Source organism: Coregonus lavaretus (assembly GCF_964263955.1).
Source record: "Coregonus lavaretus genome assembly, chromosome: 14".
NCBI classification, from domain to species: domain Eukaryota; kingdom Metazoa; phylum Chordata; class Actinopteri; order Salmoniformes; family Salmonidae; genus Coregonus; species Coregonus lavaretus.
The window spans coordinates 44,429,835-44,441,676 of record NC_140001.1 but is presented as its reverse complement, the minus strand read 5'-3'; the positions used below and the strand labels follow the sequence as shown (position 1 = coordinate 44,441,676).

Below are 11,842 nucleotides of genomic sequence, written 5' to 3'. Positions count from 1 at the left end.
GTCCTTTGGGTATAGGGGTTGTTAAGGGATTTATTGTTTCTCTCCGTCTTGAACCGAAATTGTTTTCGATCTCCTCAGTTCCACAACCAAATAAAGAAACGTTGAAATGGTAAGTGTTTATTTTCTGTAGCCATACTTTTAATAACTACTGCATGGTATAGAATTTGTCCGTGTATGGTTTAATTGTACATTCGCTAGCATTACCTGCTACTGCTTCAAATTGACTGAAAAGCAATGCGTTCCTAATCGATAGCTAACTTACTAGTTAGATTTGAGTTACTTTTTACCTTAGTTTAACTTATTTTCTGTTTTGGTAATTGCTGGTTTTATCACTGATAAATATATTCTGCTATTTTCGCGTGCGAATCATGTGGTTGATCGGCAAGTAGTCTACTAACTTAACTAATTTGGATAACTACCGTCAGTTTGTTCGAGTTCGCTGGTCGTGTTGCTCCGCGGCTGTTCTGTATCAAATGTCAATATTGCCATATCTGTTGAGGTTATGTAACTAGTTACTAATAATTCGCCTTTAGCATTGCAGTACATTTCAGCAAATGGTTAACTAATACAATGGGTTTATTAAACATTCCACTTGGTGGTAGTGTTATCCATCTAGTTAACCTTCTAATTTGATATCTAACTAGTTAGCTAGCCTTCTAATTTGATGCCAGCTGAGATGTTGCTTGTGAAGAATTGGCGGGAAACGTAAGCCATCAAAATGGGGGTGATTCCCATGGCATGCTAGCAAGCACTAACTACCTTCCTAATTAGAAATGTTTATATGGACCTAATTAATCAATTTTAAGTTGTCTTATTTTAGCTAAACGTTAGCAATGTCAGCCAGGCAAGTGAAGGTTGGTGACCTGGGACACGGTCAGGGGTCAAGATATTTAGGGTCTCTAGGTCCAGGATTAAGAAACACTGAGTTTTGAGGACAAATGTTGACAGCTGCGCCATACAGGCTGCAAAGTAGCTGGGAAGAGATTATCACTGTACGAATTCCATGGCACATGGTGTATGAACTGATAAACAAAACAACAATTGATTCAACACAACAAGGAAAAAGTCCAGTGTCTGTTCTTTGCCCATCTTAATCTTTTCTTTTTATTGGCCAGTCTGAGATATGGCTTTTTCTTTGCAATTCTGCCTAGGTCAGCATCCCGGAGTCGCCTCTTCACTGTTGATGTTGAGACTGGTGTTTTGCGGGTACTAATTAATGAAGCTGCCTGTTGAGGACCTGTGAGGCGTCTGTTTCTCAAACTAGACACTAATATATTTGTCCTCTTGCTCAGTTGTGCACTAGGGCCTCCCACTCTTTATATTCTGGTTAGAGACAGTTTGCTCTGTTCTGTGAAGGGAGTAGTACACAGCGTTGTACGAGAGCTTCAGTTTCTTGGCAATTTCTCGCATGGAATAGCCTTCATTTCTCAGAACAAGAATAGACTGACGAGTTTCAGAAGAAAGTTCTTTGTTTCTGGCCATTTTGAGCCTGTAATCGAACCCACAATTGCTGATGCTCCAGATACTCAACTAGTCTCAAGAAGGCCAGTTTTTATTGCTTCTTTAATCAGCACAACAGTTTTCAGCTGTGCTAACATCATTGCAAAAGGGTTTTCTAATGATCAATTAGCCTTTTAAAATGACAAACTTGGATTAGCAAACACAACGTGCCATTGGAACACAGGACTGACAGTTGCTGCTAATGGGCCTATGTAGATAATCCATTAAATTATATATATTGTAACAAAAAACACAGTTGGGGGATTTGTGTTGTCATTTGGGTAAGGGGTGCTTGCATGCAAATCACATGGTTTCTATTCATTATCTTACTTAAAAGTCCCTATTTTTATTTTGTAATAATGTCTTGCTCCATCTATTCCAGGCTGGCGGTAAGGCAGGAAAAGACAGTGGCAAGGCCAAGGCGAAAGCAGTGTCGCGCTCCCAGAGAGCTGGACTTCAGGTAAGATTTGAATACCGCTGCAGTGATCTTATATACTGAACAAAAATATAAACGCATCATGTGAAGTTTTGGTTTCATGAGCTCAAATAAAAAAATCCTAGAAATGTTCCATATGCACAAAGCTTATTTCTCTCAAATGTTGTGTACAAATGGTTTACATCCCTGTTGGTGAGCATTTCTCTTTTGCCAAGATAATCCACCCACCTGACAGGTGTGGCATATCATTACACAGGTGCACCTTGGACTGGGAACAAAATTACACTTTAAAATGTGCAGTTTTGACACAACGCTACAGATGTCTGAAGTTTTGAGGGAGCGTGCAATTGGCATTCTGACTGCAGGTATGGCCAACAGAGATGTTGCCAAATCAATGTTCATTTCTCTACCATAAGCTGCCTTCAACGTCGTTTTAGAGAATTTGGCAGTACGTCTAACCGGCCTCAACCGCAGACCATGTGTAACCATGTCAGCCCAGGACCTCTACATCTGGCTTCTTCACCAGCGAAATCGTCTGAAGTTGGGGGATGCAGAGTAGTGTTTCTATCTGCAATAAAGCCCTTTTGTGGGGAAAAACTAATTCTGATTGGGTGAGCGTGGCTCCCAAGCCACCTATGGCTGCACCCCTGCCCAGTTATACTGGGGGGGAAAAATATGAATGCAACAATTCCAATGATTTTATTGAGTTACAGTTCATATAAGGAAATCAGTCAACTTAAATAATCTATGGATTTCACATGACTGGGGAGCAAGGCCCAGCCAATCAGACTCAAATACTCCTCAATTTCATCAGCTGTCCGGGTGGCTGGTCTCGGACGATCCCGCAGGTGACGAAGCTGGGTGTGGAGGTCCTGGGCTGGCATGGTCACAAATGGCAACTGCTCTCGAGGACATTCCTGCAGTCAGCATGCCAATTGCAAGCTCCCTCAGCTTGAGACATCTGTGGCATTGTGTTGACACAACTGCACATTGTAGTGGCCTTTTATTGTGCCTAGCTCAAGGTGCACCTGTGTAGTGATCATGCTGTTTAATCAACTTCTTGATATGTCACACCTGTCAGGTGGACGGATTATCTTGGCAAAGGAGAAAAGCTCACTAACAGGGATGTAAACAACTGTGTGCAAAATTTGGGAAGCTTTTTGTGCGTATGGAACATTTCTCGATCTTTTTTATTTCAGCTCATGGGACCCATGTTTAATTTGAGCCTCTCAGTTTGGACTGTTTTGTTCTGGAACTTATTTGGCCGGATCCGGAACCTCTCGTTGCATTAATAATGATTTTAACTTCTTGCAATGTAAAAATTCTAACCAAAGCGATCGAAGTTCATTTGAGGTGACTCTTTTGTTAATTACCTGCCCCCACAAAAAAAGCGTCACGTGAAAAAGTAGATTCTCAGCCCGTGCCTAATATTCTAAGCGTTTTATTTGGGTTGATTTTGCGCAACATTGAAACGTATGTTAGAGACCAATCTGTGGCTGAGACGCATGCCAGTATGTCTCGCATAACTATAATGAGATTCATTTTCTATGATCTCTCTACTCCGCTAGACATGAGCCTGCAACTCACATCTCTAGCGTTGCACTTCGTAATTTATTTCCTTATAGAATCATAGCCACAAAAGGGTTCTGAGCGAACTGCAGCACCCCTGATGAACGTAAAGACATTTGCTAAAGTTATAGAATTACTGCGGTCTGCTCAGAAATAAATTAAATTATTCAGAATAGCCTACTACACCATGAAAAGGCCTATAATTTAGCCACAGAGGATCAATAGATTATATAAAAGAATAGCCTAGCTGTGATTGTAGCCCAATAACAAGGAATAGCCAACAGTCGGCAACATGCGGCAAATCTGTCAGTTAAAAAAACTGCATGCAGACAACAGGCCTTTCGCAATATTTCGAATGCGATCAAGGGAAAACACAGGTTGGACAGCAAATGACTCTGCTGAAAGAGAACACTATGCTGTAGGCTACCAAAATATTTGATCAACTTCCAAATATTGTTTTACGAGAGCGACGCTTTTGGCACGGGTCGACAATCACCAGCGAGTGATCTGTGTATCATTGGTGAAACTAGAAACCATTTTTAGGACTAATTTCCTTATCTTGTAGCCTACAATATGTCTCCACACGCCAAGGCTATTGATGGATTCAAGACAAGGTCGTTTTTAATGAGCTCAGATTCTCAGTTTGTCAGTGTCAAAGTAGCCTGCCATTTCGATCATTTGTGCGGTATCAAAAAATATTCTGCCAGTCTCCAGTCATGAAAAATGAAATGCGTTTATAAAGGGCAACATTTTTCCCGGACCTTAGGCTACTAAAAACGTTCCCTATGTGTGCAACTTCTGTAAGTCCCTCTACTGTACTGCTCTCTACCACTACACAAATGCGCCGTAATGCATGCCTAATTATAAAGGTGACTTTTTTTTATGCGTTCTGGTACCTCAGAACTCCCCAGGTCACTTTACATGTAGCATTTTATATTTGTTCAGTATATTTCAATTGACTGATTTCCTTATGAACTAACTCAGTAAAATCTTTGCATTTATATTTTTGTTCTGTGTGTGGAGTGCTTTCGGAAAGTTTTCAGACCCCTTGACTTTTTACATATTGATAAAATAAATGTTTCCCCCCCTCATCAATCTACACACAATACCCCATAATGACCGCAACGTTTTTGAAATTTTTGCAAATGTATTATAAATAAAATAAACATACCTTATTTACATAAGTATTCTGAACCTTTCCTATGAGACTTGAAATTGAGTTCAGGTGCATCCTGTTTCCATTGATCATCCTTGATGTTTCTACAACTTGATTGGAGTCCACCTGTGGTAAATTCAATTGATTGGACATGATTTGGAAAGGCACACACCTGTCTATATAAGGTCCCACAGTTGACAGTGCATGTCAGAGCAAAAACCAAGACATGAGGTTGAAGGACTTTTCCGTAGAGCTCAGAGACAGGATTGTGTCATGGCACAGATCTGGGGAAGGGTACCAAAACAATTCTGCAGCATTGAAGGTCCCCAAGAACACAGTGGCGTCCGTCATTCTTAAATGGAAGAAGTTTGGAACCACCCAGACTCTTCCTAGAGTTGGCTGCCCGGCCAAACTGTACAATCGGGGGAGAAGGGCCTTGTTCAGGGAGGTGACCAAGAACCTCTGCAGCACTCCACCAATCAGGCCTTTATGGTAGAGTGGCTAGACGGAAGCCACTCTTCCATAAAAGGCACATGACAGCCCGCTTGGAGTTTGCCAAAAGGACTCTCAGACGATGAGAAACAAGGTTCTCTGTTCTGATGAAACCAAGCTTGAACTCTTTGACCTGAATGCCAAACGTCACGTCTGGAGGAAACCTGGCACCATTCCTACGGTGAAGCATGGTGGCAGCATCATGCTGTGGATATGTGTTTCAGCAGCAGGGACTGGGAGACTAGTCAGGATCCAGGGAAAGATGAATGGCACAAAGTACAGAGAAATCCTTGATGAAAACCTGCGCCGGCCCTCAGACTTGGGTGAACGTTCACCTTCCAACAGGACATCAACCCTACGCACACAGCCAAGATAACGCAGGAGTGGCTTTGGGACACGTCTCTGAATGTCCTTGAGTGGCCCAGCCAGAGCCCGGACTTGAACGCTATCGAACGTCTCTGGACGTAACAGAGCTTGAGAGGATCTGTAGAGAAGAATGGGAGAAATTCCTCAAATACAGGTGTGCAAAGCTTATAGTGTCATACCCAGAATACTCAAGGCTGTAATCGCTGCCAGATGTGCTTCCACAAAGTACTGAGTAAAAGGTCTGAATACATATGTGAATGTGATATTTCTGTTTTTTTAATACATTGCCACAAATTCTGTTTTTGCTTTCTCATTATGGGGTTGTGTGGATTGAGGTGAAACATTCGTTTTTTTTCCATTTTAGAATAAGGCTGTAACAATGTAGAACGGGTGGAGGTCTGAATACTTTCCGACTGCACTGTATATGCACCTTATCGTTCATTATAATGGATCTTGAGTTTCTGTTCTATTAGGTAAGAGTAGCAATGCTATTTTCCATGTTCCTGCTATTACAATAAAACTCTTCCATTCAACTGGTTTGCATTTGTTTGCTTCTCAATGTTTCAGTGCTCATGTACGGCTATTACTAGAAACCACTCATTCATTGCAGAGCCATTGTGTAGTGGTAACACTCCCTGGAACATGTCACAAGTGCAACTGTCCAACAGAGACCAGGTTAAATCCCTGTGTCCAACCTTCTCACTGTTTCTCCCACTTGCTTGTCTCCCCACATCGTTTCCTTACTTTCTGAATAGGTGTAAGTGCTAACTGTGCCACTAGAGATCCTGGTTCGAATCCAGGCTCTGTCGCAGCCGGCCGCGACCAGGAGACTCATGGGCGGCGCACAATTGGCCCAGCGTCGTCCAGGGTAGGGGAGGGAATGGCCGGCAGGGATGTAGCTCAGTTGATAGAGCATGGCGTTTGCAACGCCAGGGTTGCGGGTTCGATTCCCACGGGGGGCCAGTATAAAAAAATATGTATTCACTAACTGTAAGTCGCTCTGGATAAGAGCATCTGCTAAATGACTAAAATGTAAATGTATTGCTATATATATCCTCATCCCCTTTCCCCCCCCCCCCCCCTGTTTTCTTCCTTCCAGTTCCCAGTGGGTCGTATCCACAGGCACTTGAAGACTCGTACTACCAGCCATGGCCGTGTAGGAGCCACAGCGGCCGTGTACAGTGCTGCCATCCTGGAGTACCTCACCGCTGAGGTGCGCGTACCACTGACGCATCTGATCAAATACATCCTGTTGGATTAGACTATTGCTGTCATGTAACCAAAATGTCATTTATCAATTTGTGAGTGATTGGGAAGATGTATAAGAGTGCTATTGAATAGTAGATCTCTGAATCGTTTCATATTTGAGTTTAAGATTTTTGTTTCCAGGTACTGGAGTTGGCGGGCAACGCTTCCAAAGATCTGAAGGTGAAGCGCATCACCCCTCGCCACTTGCAGCTCGCTATCCGTGGAGACGAGGAGTTGGACTCCCTCATCAAGGCCACCATCGCTGGAGGAGGTGAGTTGTGAAGGCACACCGTTATTAGATCACTTGCTCTCACACACAGTTATTGGAACAAACACACGCATAATCGCCCTCCACATATGCACCCGTTTTTGGATCATTGCTATTGTACGTGGTGTTTTCAAAATACTAGATGTCCACATCTCCATTTCTTTCATAACATGCATACGCTCGTGTTCTTGTTTGACCACTGTTTGCTTCTGTTTCCAGGAGTGATCCCTCACATCCACAAGTCCCTGATTGGGAAGAAGGGCCAGCAGAAGACTGCGTAGACAGACATCTTGTTGACTGTGAAGGCTTTTATTCGGACTGGACTGTGTTCGGAGACGCTTGTATTCAGACTTACTTGACCGACCAGAACTTCACATTTTCTTTTATTAATATTATAGCTAACGATGATGAGTGATTGTTACGGTTTTGTCATGATTGTAATATTTCCCATAACTAGAAAAACTCAAACACATTTGGATTAGGGCTGGGCGACTGGCCTAAAAATCGGATCGTAATTTATTTTTTAGTTTATGGGCGGTTCCTAAAACATGTAATAGTTTTCTTGTACAATTTTAAAGGTCAAATACACTGCATTTCAAATAGTCAAGCAACAATCTAATTCAGGACTTGTGAAATTATACCTGGGCTCAATAAAAGCCTTCTACAACATAAGATCACTAATAATTTAAATATTTTATCAATTTTAACCTGCTTTTTTGCAATCACTGATCTGGTTTATGAAAATTCCCCTTTTCTAACAAATTTAACCAGAATCATGCATAATGTACATTAACTAATAATTAATAACTTCTTGTAGCAGGCGTTATAGAAAATTAACACTGGTCTCAAGCGCAAGCCCACATGCTAGTAGGTAGCCAGCTAATCTTTGTATTTCACATTTAGTGTACTTGGGTCTATTTGCTAGCTAACAAGGCAGAACAGTTGCATTATAATAATAAATTATGAACACACCCTTCTGTTTCCAACTGTTTAAACAGCATGCTATCCTGTCCACTTTGTTCAGATGTTGAAATCAAGTGGCCTAACTTGTCAGAATGAGAAGTTGCCAATCATATTGTTTTATGACTAGACAGCTAGTTTAAGTCTTTGGCTAAAATGCTGCTTCGTGTACATGGTAGTGCAATGCTGCGCGCGACAAACTGAGCATTCATTTCCATAGACGCGCTCTTTTAATTAGTGTCTGCTCTGCGTGCAATTTGAGTAGTTAAGACAAAGGGTATCGTCGGAAAAGGTAACTTCTCCTCTTGTTACATTAAAATGTCCATATGACCGGTTTTCTGTTGGACCAAACCTTAAATGCAAATAGCAAGTTGAAACCAATTGTCGGAGAGGAAGAACTGATCTCATCTTTATGAGTGGCAGGGGGAGTGTGAACCATAGAGCACGTGTCAAACTTATTCCACAGAGGGCAGAGTGTTTGCGGGTTTTCACTCCTCCCTTGTACTTGATTGACAAATGAAGGTCCCTAATTAGTAAAGAACTCCCCTCATCTGGTTGTCTTAATTGAAAACATCCGCAGACACTAGGCCCTCCATGGAATGAGTTCGACAGCCCTGCCGTAGAGGCGAGAGGTTTCACTCGCACCAAAATAAGGCCAATGGGATTGAGCTTAGTTTGGATTTAATCTTGTCGCCTGCCTTTGGGACGACTCCCACTGTTAGGGTGGAGACATGCATCTCATCATTATATACAGATCTCTGGTGTTAGTGGGAAGGAGCGAAGAAGATGAGACCAAAAAGACATGAGAACAAGCAGACAATGACACTCATAAAAATGAAAAGTACAATACACCTCTTCTTGCGATACAGGCATTTGGAATATTGCACAAATTCGAATTAATCAAATTAATTCAATATCGCCCAGCCCTAATTTTTTTTATTTTTAGATTGTGGGGCAGGACGGGGAAATAATCATACGTTTGTTATTGTGACAGTTGAATTTGTTTTGATTGGCAGGGCTTCATAAATGTTTTATACTGAAAATGGAATTAAAACTCATTTTTTATAAAAACGAAGCTGTTTGTGGATTTCTTCCGTATTGGTCTAGCTAAATTATTAGAATTTTTATGCTATGATGAAGTAATGTCTTTATTTGCTACTAGTTCCAACAAAGCCTGTATCAAGGCTAGGGTTGCAAAGGGTGGGGTATACTACTGGAAACTTTAAGTTTTAACAGGAAACTACCAGAGGTTTATAGAGCGCAATTGTAATGGCATCTCTTTGTAGGCTCGTTGGTCACAGCCAAGGGGGAAATGAATGTAGTTTTTTGATCAACTCCGAAAATAAGGTCTGTGGTTAAAAACAGGCTTAGGAGATCTTTTGCTTTATTCTACAAGAATCAGCCAACATCACTTTGTGAATTTTGAAGTATTTTATGTCATCCAAATGAGCGCATTAAGGCTTCATAATTCATGAAGGTCATGTTAACTGATATCTTATAAAGGAAAAATGCCTATGGGGGACATGAAGTCTGCGGTTAACACAGGCTTAGGAGACCATACTTTTTTGAACCAAAAGCGATGGAGGACTCGTCTTTATACCATTCTGTGACCTCATGGGCAGCGCTATTGAGGCTGCAACCATAGGAATCCCCACCCAGTTGACTACTTTAAAATTGTAGACGCCCTCAATGGCGCTGCCCATTCTAAAACAGCCTTCTGGCCACTACAGGCCTCTGTCATTCTCTATGGTCCTAACAAACCAGAGTTAACTAATTTCTGGGTTTTAGGACTACAAGCTGGACTTACTCTATTTGGAATTTTATTAGATGACATCTAGTGGCCTTTTTGGGTACTAAAGATTATCACAGGTGTCATCTCTGGCCCTCTGTGTAGCCTTATCACATGTAAAATATGAAATCATTCAATAAGATGACAAATGGAATGACAAAGCTGTAAAACATTATCCTAACTACTGTATAAACATAGTGAATACCATTGGTGTTTAATTAGGGTTTCGGTGTCATACTGGAGGCAGTTGTGAAATGTCTAGTTGGAAGAGTTGCAGAATTAATTGAAAAAATGTCATTGTTGATTAATGCTTTTTCTTTCATGAATTACGCTATATCCTCTTGAGTTTCTAAACTCAGCAAAAAAAGAAGCGTCCTCACTGTCAACAGTGTATATTTTAAGCAAACCTAACGTGTAAATATTTGTATTAACATAAGATTCAACAACTGAGACATCAACTGAACAAGTTCCACAGACCTATGACTAACAGAAATTGAATAATGTGTCCCTGAACAAAGGAGGAGGGGGGGGGGGGTCAAAAGTAAAAGTCAGTATCTGGTGTGGCCACCAGCTGCATTAAGTACTGCAGTGCATCTCCTTCTCATGGACTGCACCAGATTTGCCATTTCTTGCTGTGAGATGTTACCCCACTCTTCCACCAAGGCACCTGCAAATTCCCGGACAATTCTGGGGGGAATGGCCCTAGCCCTCACCCTCCGATCCAACAGGTCCCAGATCCTCTTCGCTGGCCATGGCAGAACACTGACATTCCTGTTTTGCAGGAAATCACACACAGAATGAGCAGTATGGCTGGTGGCATTGTCATGCTGGAGGGTCATGTCAGGATGAGCCTGCAGGAAGGGTACCACATGAGGGAGGAGGATATCTTCCCTGTAACGCACAGCGTTGAGATTGCCTGCAATGACAACAAGCTCAGTCCGATGATGCTGTGACACACCGCCCCAGACCATGACGGACCCTCCACCTCCAAATCGATCCCGCTCCAAAGTACAGGCCTCGGTGTAACGCTCATTCCTTTGACGATAAACACGAATCCGACCATCACCCCTGGTGAGACAAAACCGTGACTCGTCAGTGAAGAGCACCTTTTGCCAGTCCTGTCTAGTCCTGCAACGGTGTGTTTGTGCCCATTGGCGACATTGTTGCCTGTGATGTCTGGTGAGGACCTGCCTTACAACAGGCCTACAAGCCCTCAGTCCAGCCTCTCTCAGCCTATTGCGGGCAGTCTGAGCACTGATGGAGGGATTGTGCGTTCCTGGTGTAACTCGGGCAGATGTTGTTGCCATCCTGTACCTGTCCCGCAGGTGTGATGTTCGGATGTACCGATCCTGTGCAGGTGTTGTTACACGTGGTCTGCCACTGCGAGGACGATCAGCTGTCCGTCCTGTCTCCCTGTAGCACTGTCTTAGTCGTTTCACAGTACGGACATTGCAATTTATTGCCCTGGCCACATCTGCAGTCCTCATGCCTCCTTGCAGCATGCCTAAGGCACGTTCACGCAGATGAGCAGGGACCCTGGGAATCTTTCTTTTGGTGTTTTTCAGAGTCAGTAGAAAGGCCTCTTTAGACTCCTAAATCTTCTTAACTGTGACCTTAATTGCCTACCGTCTAGTGTCTTAAGAACCGTTCCACAGGTGCATGTTCATTCATTGTTTATGGTTAATTGAACAAGCGTGGGAAACAGTGTTTAAACCCTTTACAATGAAGATCTGTGAAGTTATTTGGATTTTTATGAATTATCTTTCAAAGACAGGGTCCTGAAAAAGGGACATTTATTTTTTTGCTGAGTTTACTAGGAACTCATGGACAATATGGTCACAGATATAAAAAATTAATACTGAATGCATTTAAAAAAAAGTTATTGAAGCATAAGTTACCATAGATGACCATAGATTGTTAGTTACCAAAATTACAGAAGATTCCGGTAATTTGTGTAAATTACCAGTAGCTTTGCAACCCTAATCAAGGCACTTTAAAAACATATCTGGTTTGTTGATGTGACAAAATGATCAAATGCTGTAGGTAGCCTATAGCGAT

General features: G+C 42.2%; 1 protein-coding gene across 1 annotated transcript; it reads left to right on the top strand.

The window, feature by feature from the left end:
* LOC311141769 (histone H2A.V) lies at positions 1–8,007 on the top strand. Its single transcript, XM_084177213.1, has 5 exons — positions 1–109; positions 1,883–1,960; positions 6,619–6,732; positions 6,909–7,038; positions 7,255–8,007. The coding sequence occupies exons 1-5, from the start codon at positions 107–109 to the stop codon at positions 7,314–7,316; spliced, it is 387 nt and encodes a 128-aa protein (XP_084033339.1). The 5' UTR covers positions 1–106; the 3' UTR covers positions 7,317–8,007.
* Positions 8,008–11,842: the final 3,835 nt, after the last annotated feature.

What these genes read in the sequence shown, in the direction of transcription:
- LOC311141769 (XM_084177213.1), top strand. An exon ending in TGGAGTACCTCACCGCTGAG is followed by an intron (nt 6,733 to 6,908) that starts GTGCGCGTACCA and finishes TTTTGTTTCCAG; the next exon opens with GTACTGGAGTTGGCGGGCAA. An exon ending in GGCCACCATCGCTGGAGGAG is followed by an intron (nt 7,039 to 7,254) that starts GTGAGTTGTGAA and finishes TTCTGTTTCCAG; the next exon opens with GAGTGATCCCTCACATCCAC.